This window comes from Pteropus alecto, unplaced genomic scaffold, assembly GCF_000325575.1.
Source record: "Pteropus alecto unplaced genomic scaffold, ASM32557v1 scaffold24, whole genome shotgun sequence".
NCBI lineage: Eukaryota > Metazoa > Chordata > Mammalia > Chiroptera > Pteropodidae > Pteropus > Pteropus alecto.
Genome location: NW_006439192.1, coordinates 3,935,875 through 3,948,994, shown reverse-complemented (window position 1 = coordinate 3,948,994; position 13,120 = coordinate 3,935,875). Strand labels below are relative to the sequence as shown.

Sequence of the window (13,120 nt, the reverse complement as noted above, 5' to 3'; positions counted from 1 at the left end):
TATTTATTTTATCTTTTATTCTCTATTTCTGAACATTTTAAGAGTATGCTGCAGACATGGCATCCCTTTAAATACTTCACTGTAAATTTCCTAAAAACAAGGAATATTTTTTGTAACCATAGTACAGCTCTCAAAATTAGGAAATTAACATTGAAGCAATATTATTATATAATTTACATACCTTACTTTTTTTTTGTTTTTTTTTTGTTTTGGTTTATTATCCCAATAATGTCCTTTATAGCTGTATGATGGTAGAGTGAAGGTATGGTGCCACCAAAACAAGAAAGTATCATGAGACCGAAAATTGAGGCAGGCAACTGCATAGAGTATAACAATTTATTGTGGTGTAAGTTACTTACACAGGGATAGAATTGGAATGGAAGGTGACCATAATAGTCTGCTCAGCTGATCTCCCCACCAGATAATTGTTAAGGTAAATGTTTTATAGTGTAGCTAATGTACTAATGGTTGACAAGACAAAGGGACAAAGAATGCAGGACATGCCAGGAACCATATTTCCTGGTGGTCTTAGGATGGATGGTTGCTTACAATTGATACCAGAACCTAGTTTGATATTTATCTTGGTCGCTGTGCCATTCTGGCCATTACTGACAAGAATCTCTATGGTGTAAGTATTAAAGAACACAGATAATCATTAATTATAAGGCTTTGGAAGGCTGGCTGAAACTGCTCAGGTGAGTCAGCATTCACTGCATGAAAAACGTGAACAGTTCACAGCATGAAAAAAGTGAACAATAAGAAATCAGGGCCACAAAGATGGAGTCACTCTTGTTCATATTAACATCTCCACAACGACAAAAGAAAATCCAAGTTCATATATTGCATTCAGTACTCATGTCTCTTTAGTCTCCTTTAATCTGGAAATCCTTATCTTTTCTTGTATTTCACAACACTGGTATTTTTGAGAAATATAGACCAACTTTTTCTAGAATCTTTGCAATTTGAGTTTGTTGGATGTTTACTCATAATCAGATTTAGGTTATGTACTTTTGGCAAGAATACCACTGAAGTGATACTGAGTGGTTCTCAGTGTATCGTATCAGTAAGCATATGATGCAGTCACCCCTATACTGACAGTGTTAACATCGATCATTTGGTTAAGTTCTCTGCCAGGTGTCTCCTCTGTAAAGGTACTGCTTTTGTCTTTTTAATTAATATTGTGGTTAGATACCTTCAGACTATACAGAATTCTGTTACTTCTCAAATTTTTACCTATTCGTTTTAGTATTTAATATTTGCCGGAATCAGTTGTTATTATGATGGTTGTTAAAATGATGATCTAATCTCATCAGTGCTTCTGTATTAATCGGTGCTTTCTACTTTAAGAAAGAGTTTTCTTATTTGTTTATATCAGTACAGACTCATGAGTTCTTACTTTATCATGAGTGAGATTGAAAATCTTTTCATATATGTAAGGGCATTTTTATATTCTCCTTTGTAAATTATGTGTTCATGTCTTTTGCCCAGTTTTTTATTGGGTTTTTAATCTTTCCCCTTCAGTGTTTCAGAGTTTATAGTTAAGGGTATTAACCCTTTATTTATGATATATTTTCTCCCAGTTTTGACCTTGTGTTTTGGTGTCTTCGTGTAGAAGTTTAAAAACTTTTTTTATATAGTGAAAATTATCAGTTTTTTATTGCATTTAGTTTTTGAGTGATAGAAAGCATTCCTCTAACCCAGTCTAAAGAGGAATTCACCCGTGTCTTTTTTTAGTTCTTGTATGTGTCATTTTTATGTTTAGATTCTTGATCCATTTGGAATTTATACTTATATATGGTGTTAGGTATGGATGTAATTTTATTCTTTCCCAAATGTCTAACCAGTGGATCAAGCACCATTTATTTAAAATTACATCTTTGCCACAGAGATTTGAGGTGCCACTTTTATGATATAAAGTTCCATATGTACTTTGGGCTTTTTCAAGACTTTGTATTATATTCTACTGATTGGTCTCAGTGAACCACCAGTGCATACTGTTTTGATTATTAAGGTCTTGTGATATGTCTTAATGTCTGGTAGGGCTGGTTTTCCGTACCCCTATACCCTTGGCTTTTTTGTTAGTGCTTTGTAGTTGTTTTAAAGATGAGAAAATCTTATTGTGTACTAAAAATCTGATATTAGTAAATGATATTATGCTTATTTTTTCACTGGTCAGCTTCTTGCTCAAAATTAAGGATAAAGGCTCTTTATTTCTTAATGATGCTAAATGTGTAACTAATGATAATATCAATAGATCTATAGTAAGAAAAGAAAATTCACTTTTTTTGCTACATACTAAATTTTTTTTCTCTTGACATCATTAGCCTGTTACAAGGTCCTCTTCTGTATTCGATGTCAGTTGGCTGCTACTACTTCTTGGATTGACTGTGATTCAAAATGTTATAAACGTTAAGCATAACATTATGCTGCCTCGTTCAGCTTCTAGGCTTAAAGATTATTGGCGTAGAGCTGTTAGTACTTAGTATTCTTTAGAATTCTGCCTAAACATTTGTGTACTTGTAGGGTGGTGGTAGTTTGAAATGGTCTAAAGAATGTGTGTGATATTGTGAGATACCAGTAATATAAATAAAAAAGTTTTAGTTTACTCATCTTAAATAATTTTGTTAGCTCTGTAATTTATATGATGATTTTCAGCAATGTAACAGTATTTGAAAATAATACAGTTTTTTTTTCATTTAGGATCACTGTCATTATCGGGGCTATGTGGAAGGAGTTTATAATTCATCCATTGCTCTTAGTGACTGTTTTGGACTCAGGTAGAGAATTTATTTTTATCAGCTCTTTTTTTCCCCTCTATTTCTTACCCCTTTACCTTTCTCTGTTTCCAAAGCAAGTAATTTCGGGGGACTTAATAAAATTAGATGTTACTTTGATGTTGCTGAACGTCTTTAGAGTTGTGTTTCAGATATTCTTGGCATGTCTATTTAGGAAAATATTATAGTTGATGAATTTTTTTAATATAAAGAGAAAATTTTATTTTTTGAGACTGCTAGATAATTTTTGCTATTTAAAATAAAATGTACTTTAAATTTCTGTAGCACTTGTATGTTTTCAAAATTTTCACTTATGTTCTTTTGCTTAAGTCTGATAATGACTGTGAGAAGGGGCTCCTGATCTCCACACTGAGGTGTGCAAACTGAGATTTGCAGAAATTATATCACCTATCAAGTGAAATGATAATAACATTAAAATTACATTTATCAAGGGCCTGGTAGTATGACACTGTACTGGTTGGTTGATTACTTGATTGACTGAACTAATAAATATTACTTTTATTTCTCAAACCAACTATATAAATACTATATAAATACTAAATACTATATAAATACTTTTATTTCTCAAACCAACTATATAAATGCTATGATTATCTCCATTTAAGTAATAACAGGTATGGAATAGTTATTGTGTGCCAGGCAATGTTCTAAGCATTTTGTACTTATTAAATAATTTAGTTTTTAGGACAACCTTATACAGAATGTAAAGTAAGGCAGAGGTTAAATAACTTGCCGAGAGCTCCACAGCTAGTAGAAAACATTTGGGAATCAATTCTAGTTTTCTTGCTCCAGACTTTTAGCCACTATTCTGTATTGCCTTCTATTATACAGTAATCACTTAGAGAGGTTAAGTAACTTTTGGGGAGTGATGCTATAAGTAGTAGTCTTGAGCTTTAAATTTAGGTCTGCCTGACTCTAATCTAAAGCCTTACATTTTTCTCTATACCATGTTAGTTTTTCTTACACATGTTAAGAAGTAAGACTTGAATTCAGGTTTTCTGATGCATTTTCCTTTTTTTTTTCCTTCATTCTTAAAAATTGTGTATGTGTAATGCAACACTTAGAGGACTGCTGCATATAGAGAATGTGAGTTATGGGATTGAACCCCTGCAAAACAGCTCTAATTTTGAGCACATCTTTTATCGAATGGATGATGTCTACAAAGAGCCTCTGAAATGTGGGATTTCTAACAAGGATATAGAGAAAGAAACCATAAAGGATGACGAAGAAGAGCCTCCTAGTGTTACTCAGCTACTTCGAGTAAGGAAATTATATATTTATTTCTTCATGGTTCAGACTGTTTTGTGTGCGTGTGTGCGTGTGCATGTGCGTGTGTGCGTGTGTGTGTGTGTATGTGTGTGTGTTGCAGCTTAATACAGAAAGCTATTTTTTTGTATAAAGTGAAGCATAATTGTTTTGAGCACTTTTAGTTTTTTAAAAATTTTCAATTATGATTTACATACAATATTATATTAGTTTCAGTTATACAACATAAGTGATTAGACATTTATATACCTCATAAGTGATCACCCTGGTAAGTCTAGTACCCATCTGGCACCATACATAGTTATTAAAATATTGTTGATATATTCCCTGTGCTGTACTGTACATCTTCATGACTATTTTTATAACTGGCAATTTGTACTTCTTAATTCTTTTCACCTTTTCACCCATCCCCACTCCCCTCCCATCTGGCAACCATTAATTTATTCTCTGTATCTGTTTTTGTTTTGTTTGTTCATTTATTTTGTTCTTAAGATTCTACATGTAAGTGAGATTGTATAGTATATCTTTCTCTGACTTACTTAGCATAGTACCCTCTACATTCATCTATGTTTTTGCAAATGGTAAGATTCTTTTTTTTTTTTTGGCCGAGTAATGTTCTGTTGTATATACATATCATATCTTTATCCATTTGTTTATTGATGGACACAGACTAAAGTTTTAAAAAGTCATGTATTTATGCACTAAAACCAATGCTTATCATTGTTTTTTTTTTTTTTTTTTTTTGCCAACTGTTTGCCAGACATTGTGATAAGTACTAGGGGAGAACAATATGAGCAATATGCAGTTTCTGCCACCAAGTTGAATTACGGTCAAGCTTCTCTGTTTTAGGAACTAGTGCTTAAATCTTAAATAGTAATTGTATTTCTCTTTATCGTTACTATATAATAGTATATTACTCTGGCTTTCTGAGAGCAGTAGAATTTTTTATTTCGATACCTTTTACACAAACTGGAATGGTGATTCTTGAGCTGTAGGTTGGAGAAGCAGAGAGAGATTGGGCTTTGGGACTTTATTTTAGATGTTTTCCAAGGACACTTGTATCCTTGTTTTGAGTCTTCATTAGGATTCTCTGGCTTCCTCTTTATATGGGTCTCTTAGATTGAAATGTTTCTTGGAATAGATCAGTTTCAGCTGCAGACAATTCATCTGTCCATGTTTGAGATCATGCTGCTGTGTTGGAAGAGGCACGTGGCTCTTCTACTATATTTTCATTAACTCGTAGTAGTTTATGGAATTATTTTCACAGCATTTCTTACCATGCACTCTTGACTATTGGACTGTTCTTTTTAATTTTAATCATTGGAAAACATTAAAATTTTAGCTGCTTCTATACTTTATATTAATTTCTATAAAAATCACCAAACTAGTCATTTTTTAAAAGTAGCACAACCTTGTCTTCCCTTCTCATCTGGGTTATTAATAGATATTCTTTCTTCCAACTCTCAACACAGTTTTACATAAGCAAAGCTATACATTCTTTAAAAATTACTTTTTGTTAGTTATAAGTTGGTTTTATGAAAAGAAGGTTAAAATAGACATTTATTTTTAGCTAGTTGTCAAAGAAAAGAGTCAGTTATTTCAACTATGTGGCTTAATGTGGTTAAACTTTTAACTGTCTCTATATTTTATTTACACATAATGTTTCAACTAGTGAACATTGGTTAATCTTTCGTTATTAGCCCTCAGTTTAGAGATGGTTATTGGCAATGTCTTCTGCCTAAGAGGTGCAAGGGTCAGGAAATCCTTTATTTATGCATTTGGATTGTTTTAAACTCCACCTTTGTGAACACTACCATTAAAATTGTGTGTGTGTGTGTGTGTGTGTGTGTGTGTGTGTGTGTGTGTGTGTTTTGATATTAGAAAATCAATAATTCTGCTGTGTAAACTTGAATGACTCATATTATCTTTAGGTAGAGTTTTTCTAGTACAAATAGCAGATATCACTTTTTAAAAAGAGTGTTTTTTGCTTTTAGATGTGTTATGGAAAATAATTTTATGATGCTCTTAGCAGACATGAAATGAGTGACTAGAGATTAGAGATTAGGGTAAGCTCATTCTGTATGAAAATCGTGTAGTCTTATTATTATTATTTTTGCCTTTATGGTGTTTGTGTTTTTGACAGAGAAGAAGAGCTGTGTTGCCACAGACCCGATATGTGGAGCTGTTCATTGTCGTAGACAAGGAAAGGGTAGGATTGGTGACAGTTTTTCTTCTTTTTCAGGAAAAGCAGATGAGAAGTGAGCATCCCATGAAAGAAACATAAAATATATTTGTACTGATTTTTCTGAAATGTAATTTTAAAACTAAAATGACTTTTATTCTTTTAAGGATGCTTAATATTCATAATACCACCAGAAGCAGAATGTAGCAAATGAGACTACCTCTGACTTTATTTTTTATTAGTGTTCTTTTTTTTCCCTTTTCTGTTGGGTGATTTTGCTCATGCTGAATATCTTAAGTGTAACTACTGCCTCTCAGAGTCTTGAGACCCCGATGATTTTAAAGGACTGTGGTGATAAAACCAGTTGATCAGATATTGCTTTGTTGCCTAATAAAATTGCTTTGCTGTCTAGAAATTCAACTATCTTATTCTTCACTTTAAGAGATAGAAACTTGCAGGTCCAGGCATGCATTAGAAGGGAATAGAGGAGAATAGTCCATCTTGACATTTACTATTAACTTTACTGTTCAGCCTAATACCAGCTATTTTCCTTATTTGTATTAAGAATTGTGCTTAACTAAGAAAAGAAATGGGTCTATTTCAGCATTTATAGGATTGTCAGTTTTAGCTGTAGCCACCGTATAATGTAACATAGATAATTTGAAATGTTTTGTCTGAGTTTTACTGCCAGCTTTGTTGTCTTTGTGAAAAAGTTGTTTGTAGAAACTACGTGACTGGCAGTTCTATTCTTGTAAGTGACAGTTTTAAGGATTTTTATGGTTTAAAAAAAATCCCTCATTTTGTGTAGTTTGAAAAAAAGCCATATTTATTAAGAGATAGAAACATATTCAGATTTGTTCACTATAGATTCATTATTGTCAAGTGGTAGAAGGAAAAAGCACAGGGAATATGAATAAGCATGAACTCTGACCCAGATAGTGAGTAAAAAGTTTCTGTAGAATGTTTGGACAAGTGACAGAGATTTGAAATGTTTTTCTTTATTACTCTCTGCAGATAGATTTGTTATATACCGGTAGAAAATGTTTCAAAATAAAAATGATTAAATTGTAATCAAATCTTTCAAATTATGGAAATTTTTTCTTAGGATAATCATGATAAAATATCTAACTGATAAGATCTGATATATTCTAATATTAATGCCGTTATTATAAAGCAGAACTATACATTCTTTAAAAATTAGTTTTCATTAGTTATAAGTTGGTTGTATGAAAATAAGGTTAAAATAGACATTTAGATTTAGCTAGGTCTCAAAGAAAAGAATCACTTATATCAACTGTTTGGCTTAATATGGTTAAACTTTTAACTATCTCTATGTTTTATTTACATGTAATGTTTCAACTAATGAACATTGGCAAATCTTTCGTTATTAATTTAGCCCTCAGTTTAGAGATGATTTATTGACAGTGTCTTTAGCCTAAGGGGTGCAAGGGTCAGAAAATCCTATAGATTGTGTTTATTCCTTTATCTATGCATTTGATTGTTTTAAACTACCTTTGTGAAGTGCTTGAAAATATTTTTGCATTAAAATGAATAAAAGTATTGAGAAGAAAATCATTTTAAAGTTGTACTAATTTGGAGAAAATGAAGATTTCAATGCTTTTTCATTTCATACTTGTACCTTTTTTATTTCTATTATCACTGACATCTTTTAGATTTATTAAATTAAGATGTTGGTGAATATCTAAATGCCTGAATTTTTGGTTCAGAGGAAATATTTGGATTCCTGTCTTCATTGTTAAAGGTTATTAAAGATTATAGAATTTTTTTTCCCTAAAATTACTTTGGTGATAATGATTTTCCTTTTTGTTTTCAGTATGACATGATGGGAAGAAATCAGACTGCGGTGAGAGAAGAGATGATTCATTTAGCAAACTACTTGGATAGTGTAAGTTCTATTTTCCATTAACTGAGATTACCCTATCCTTTCACAGTCTCAGAACAGAATTAAAAAATTGTCTTATTTTGAGCTCTGATTATCTTAGGGCCTAATTGATTCCATCTTTCAGGGGATTGCTTTCTATTTTGTTTTATAATGTTTTTTATGTTTGAAAGGAGGGTATAATTGTAGAAAGACTTCAAGACAAGCAAGAGATTTTGTATTACCATTTACTTTCCCTTCAAGTAGATAGGCTAAGGCACTTTGGCATTGTAAATTATCTTTGATTTTTACTGAGAGAACCTTATTTTGGATAAGGCTGCTCCTCTGAAACCATAATATGGTATTACCAATGTGTATTTGTGTGTGTGTGTGTGTGTGTGTGTGTGTGTGTGTGTGTGAGAGAGAGAGAGAGAGAGAGAGAGAGAGAGAGAGAAATTCATTCATCTAATGGTATGTATTGAAGAATTAGATACATGTTCTTTTATTTATTTTTAATTTTTAAAATTTTACACGTGGATCGGAGTTTATTAAGTAGGGAGTGGAAAAGGTGTAGTAGAAATAGTAGTATGCAACAAACTCAAACTGAACTGAACCTGAAGTTCCTGAAAAAAAATCTGTCAGTTGGTTACTTCCTCTCCCATTGACACAGGGGCTTGTCAGGGGAGATGAGGGAATAAGTATGGTGGAAGGACCGATAGTTACTCTTGGGGCTGGGAATGATCTCCATGGAGCTTTGAAGGCTAGACCTCTGCTTTCAAGGCCAGGGCACGGGCTCAGGGTTGAGAGCAGATGCAGCCAGACCCAATATGGTGGCTGCATCTGTGAAGTTCTGGGTGGTGACCTGGGTGCGCATCATGAGCAGGGAACGCTTGCTCTGACGCCAGTAGAAGCAGTAGAGGCAGTAGGTAAGGGTGTGCGCTGTGCATAGTCAGCCTGTGGGTACCATTGGGTTTCTGCTAGTCTTATGAAGGAACTTTTCTTTTAATCTTTCTGGAGTGTTGTAGACACTCATACTTTTCCTTTGCAGGGCCTCTTGGTCCAGCCCACACCATCACACCTGGGCATCAGGGTGTTCTGCTCCATTTCCCCTCTGTCTCATCATTGCTCTGGCCTAACCCGAGGCATCCTGCCTGCCACATTCAGTTCAGAGTGGCCTGTTCCCGGGCTGGACCGCTGCTAACTAGGCAAGTCCATTTAGTGCTTACCCCTGGCAGCAGTTGCCAGGCGTTCCTCTCGCATCCTCCCCAAGCCTCGTTCCGCGAAGAGACTTAGGGCAGAAGGAGACCAATCAAAGACACTTAGCACCTGCCTGCTGCTCCATCCCAGCCCTAGTTACATGTTCTTATAAGATAATTTTATTTATAAGGCATTTCCCTGATAATACCAAGCATAATAATGATGATAATGGTGATGATAATAGCATTCTATTGAGTATTCAAAATGTGCAAGAAACTGAGCCAAGTGCTTTACATTTATTAACTCATTTATTCCTCACAGTATCTCTAAGAAATAGATATTGAGTTCTATAATCCCTTTTCTGAAACCTTTGGGGTATGTGTAATTAGAATTTTTAGATAACAGTTTAGAAAGGTAATATAGTTCACTATGTATTACCTAACGCCTCCAACAGGATCTTGGGATAGGACATTGTAATCAAATTGGTTGGTATTATTCATTGGTAGTGAAATGTATATTTACATTAATTGAGATAATTGTGGATTATAAGTAGGCTTGCATTAATTTAGGGCAAGTTTTGGAACCAATTTACCAAGAACCTTAAATTTTCAGAGTTGGTCAGATTTTAGAATGGAAAATAAAAAGGATTTTCAACTTTTATTTTATTTTATGGATGAAGAAACTGAGACCCTTGAGAGGTCAGAGTCTCATTATATTGAGGGAGATATTGTTTTGGAGCAGAAGAGTCCTATTTTTAATTTAAAGTGGTTGTATTACTTTATCATAAGTTAAAAGATATGTTCTTTAATATATTTTATATACTTTTATTTCTGTTTTCTTCCCAGATGTATATTATGTTAAACATTCGAATTGTGCTAGTTGGATTGGAGATTTGGACGAATGGGAACCAAATCAACATAATTGGAGGTGCTGGTGATGTGTTGGGGAACTTTGTACAATGGCGGGAAAAGTTTCTTATAACACGTCGGAGACATGACAGTGCACAGCTAGTTTTGTAAGTGATTTAAAAAAACTATTAATAAAATGGTCAGAATAATAATTTTTGCTTATTATTTCTTTTATTAGAATTCTCTTAAGTTTTCTGAGCATTTATTTAAATAATGAAAACTTAGTTTCATACCATAGGACAAGTGAGAGTATGATAAAGTATGAGATCTCTTTTCTGTGTTGGATTCCATGTCACCTTTGTCTTGTGTCTTTCTTTCTCTTTCTTGGGTTTACTCCCTCATTTTGGTAGGGCATGTTTTCTAGTTTCATTTGTGAAAGGATCTATCAAAATAAACAATTATGACCTCTTGCATGTCAGAAAATGAATTTCACACTCTTAGAACGGAATTTAAAAATTATGCCAGTTTGACTTCTGATTATCTTAAGGCCTAAATAACCCAGTCTTTCAGAGGTGTGCTTTCTAGTTTGTTTTGTAATTTTGGATTATTTGGCTGTGTATAAAACTCAAGGCATGAAATCTTTTTCCTTCAGAATTTTGAAAGCATGGCTCCGTTGTCTTTTAACTTCTAGTGTTATTTAAATTATTCTGATACTTGATCCTTTGTATGTGGCCTTTTTTTTCTGTCTCTGGAAACTTGCAGGATCTTCTCTTGGTTCCCAGGCTTCTGAATTTTCCTGATGATAGGTTTAGGTCTAGGCCTTGAATCACTCATGTGCTGTGTACTTAGCAGACAATTTCAGTCTGATGTGCTGTAGTTTTAGGAATTTTTCTCAAATTATTTTGTAGATGATTTCATCTTCTTTATTTTTATTCTTCATTTCTTTTGGGATTCCTTTTACTTGTCTGTTGAGGATCTTGTGCTTGTCTTCTAATTTTGTTATTTTTTGTCTCTTTTTTGTCTTTTTGTTCTATTTTCTGGGATATTTCCTTAAATTTATCTATTGAGTTTTTAATCTCTGACTATCTTATTTTTAATATTGAATAGATCTTTCTCCCCCTAAATATTTTTTATGTAATCAAGTTCTTATTTCATGAATATAATAGTTTTTCTACTCTCTTTGAAATATTACTGGCATATGTTTTAAAATTTTCTTCTTTTACATAGTAATTTCATGGTACCATAATAAAACTTATATAAATCACTTATACAAATACATTCCATAAACTTACAGTAAAAGCCTCACTTAAAAATATTTAAAACATTTCATCCTTCTTTAAAGTTTGCTGATTTGATAGCCTGACTTTTTGTAAAAATAAGAAAAATATTCTACTTTATATAATACTTTTGCCTCCCTCAATGTTGTTGGTACCTAAAACTCATTGTTTTTCAGAGGTGAAATTTTTCTTGATTTTCTTTTTCTTTTCTTTTTTCTTTTTTTTGTGAGTTAATTAAAGCAAGGCATTGAAAATGCCAAAATGGGTTTTTATGGCCCTGTAATCACAAAGGCTTGGTCCTGAACTTTTTATTAATTTTTAGTAAATGTTGCACCTGCAAGTATCCTTATACGTGCTATCTAGTTCCCAAACGACCAAAAGTAACAGGCATCAAACATACTGCCCGTGCCTTGCCCAACCACACCTACCAAGCTGTCTTTTTCCCCCATTTTTTGGTCTCCATCTGTTGTGTTGGAGGTATTTCCTAAATGTCTGATGATCTCTGGTTTTTTGTTCAGTTAAGAATAGGATATTGAGAAGCCTTTTGGAAGCATTTAGTACTTGAATGGGGCTTTGGAACTATGGAGTTCACTATAGGGTGATCTGACTAAAGTGTTCCCTTGGCAATCCCCTATGTCAGTATCTCGAGTCTTCTTCTCTGTGCTGGTCAGATGCTCCAGAGAAGGATTTATTCATTCATTTAAAAACTATTTATTAAGTGTATACCTTAGCACTGGGATACAGCAGTGAATATAACACAAAAATTCTTGCTGTCATGGAGTCCATATTCTGGTGGAGGAGATTGGCCATAAATAAGAAAAATAAGTTAAATGATAGTAAGTGGTAAGGAGGAAAAATAAAAATATTAGAGGAGTAAAGTTGAAATTTTAGGTACTATGGCAAAGGAAAGTCTTAATGAGAAGATAATTTTCGAATAAAGACATGAAGGAGGTGAAGGGAATGAGTTAGGGATATATCTTGGGGAAGATAGTTCTAGGCAGAGGGAATAGGTCCTGAGATACAATATGTCCAGGTTGATTGAGAACCATATGGAGGCCATTGTGATTCTCCTGTTCCCTGAGCTCTTTGCTCTGTAGCTTTCTGCGTGTATGTGGTCATTGAGTTTGTTACCTGTCTTGCCTTACTAGAACTTTTGAATAAATAAATGTAATGCATTTTAGGAAGGTTTTTCATGAAGAAGATGGAAAAATTTGGTTTGATATCTAAAATATGCCTTCATTTGTCTAAAAAATGAATCCGTAATATTAATCTCAGTCTCATAATAAAAAATAGAGAAGGCTTAATTATTTTCTGACTTTAAAATATTATTTAACTTTGCTGTTTTTCTCTCAGTTTTTGTAGGTTCTACTAATGTATTTCAAGATTACCCAAAGAAATAGGAGCAATGTGTTCCTTTTCATAACTTTTACCTTTTCTTTTCACTTAGGAAGAAAGGTTTCGGTGGGACTGCGGGAATGGCATTTGTGGGAACAGTGTGTTCAAGGAGTCATGCAGGAGGGATTAATGTGGTACATTTTTATTTTTGATATTTAAGTTTGGACATCCTGATTAGGGCAGTGTCAAGCATTTATTGACTCTATGCTTCCTCCCTTAGTCCTTAAAACAATATTTTGGGTATTAATGAGGGACATGGTAGAAGTGGCAGGTGTTCTTTC

At 33.3% G+C, this 13,120-nt stretch overlaps 1 protein-coding gene across 2 annotated transcripts in view; it reads left to right on the top strand.

Annotated features, from left to right (window-relative positions):
- Positions 1 to 13,120, top strand: part of ADAM9 (ADAM metallopeptidase domain 9) — a 104,980-nt gene that overhangs the window by 19,175 nt on the left and 72,685 nt on the right. For both annotated transcript variants that reach the window (XM_025049871.1, XM_006916285.3), the window contains exons 5-10: positions 2,701 to 2,777; positions 3,860 to 4,055; positions 6,205 to 6,270; positions 8,078 to 8,149; positions 10,165 to 10,334; positions 12,892 to 12,973. In XM_025049871.1, the coding sequence (XP_024905639.1) occupies positions 2,701 to 2,777; positions 3,860 to 4,055; positions 6,205 to 6,270; positions 8,078 to 8,149; positions 10,165 to 10,334; positions 12,892 to 12,973 (663 nt within the window). The remainder of the gene's footprint in view (positions 1 to 2,700; positions 2,778 to 3,859; positions 4,056 to 6,204; positions 6,271 to 8,077; positions 8,150 to 10,164; positions 10,335 to 12,891; positions 12,974 to 13,120) is intronic.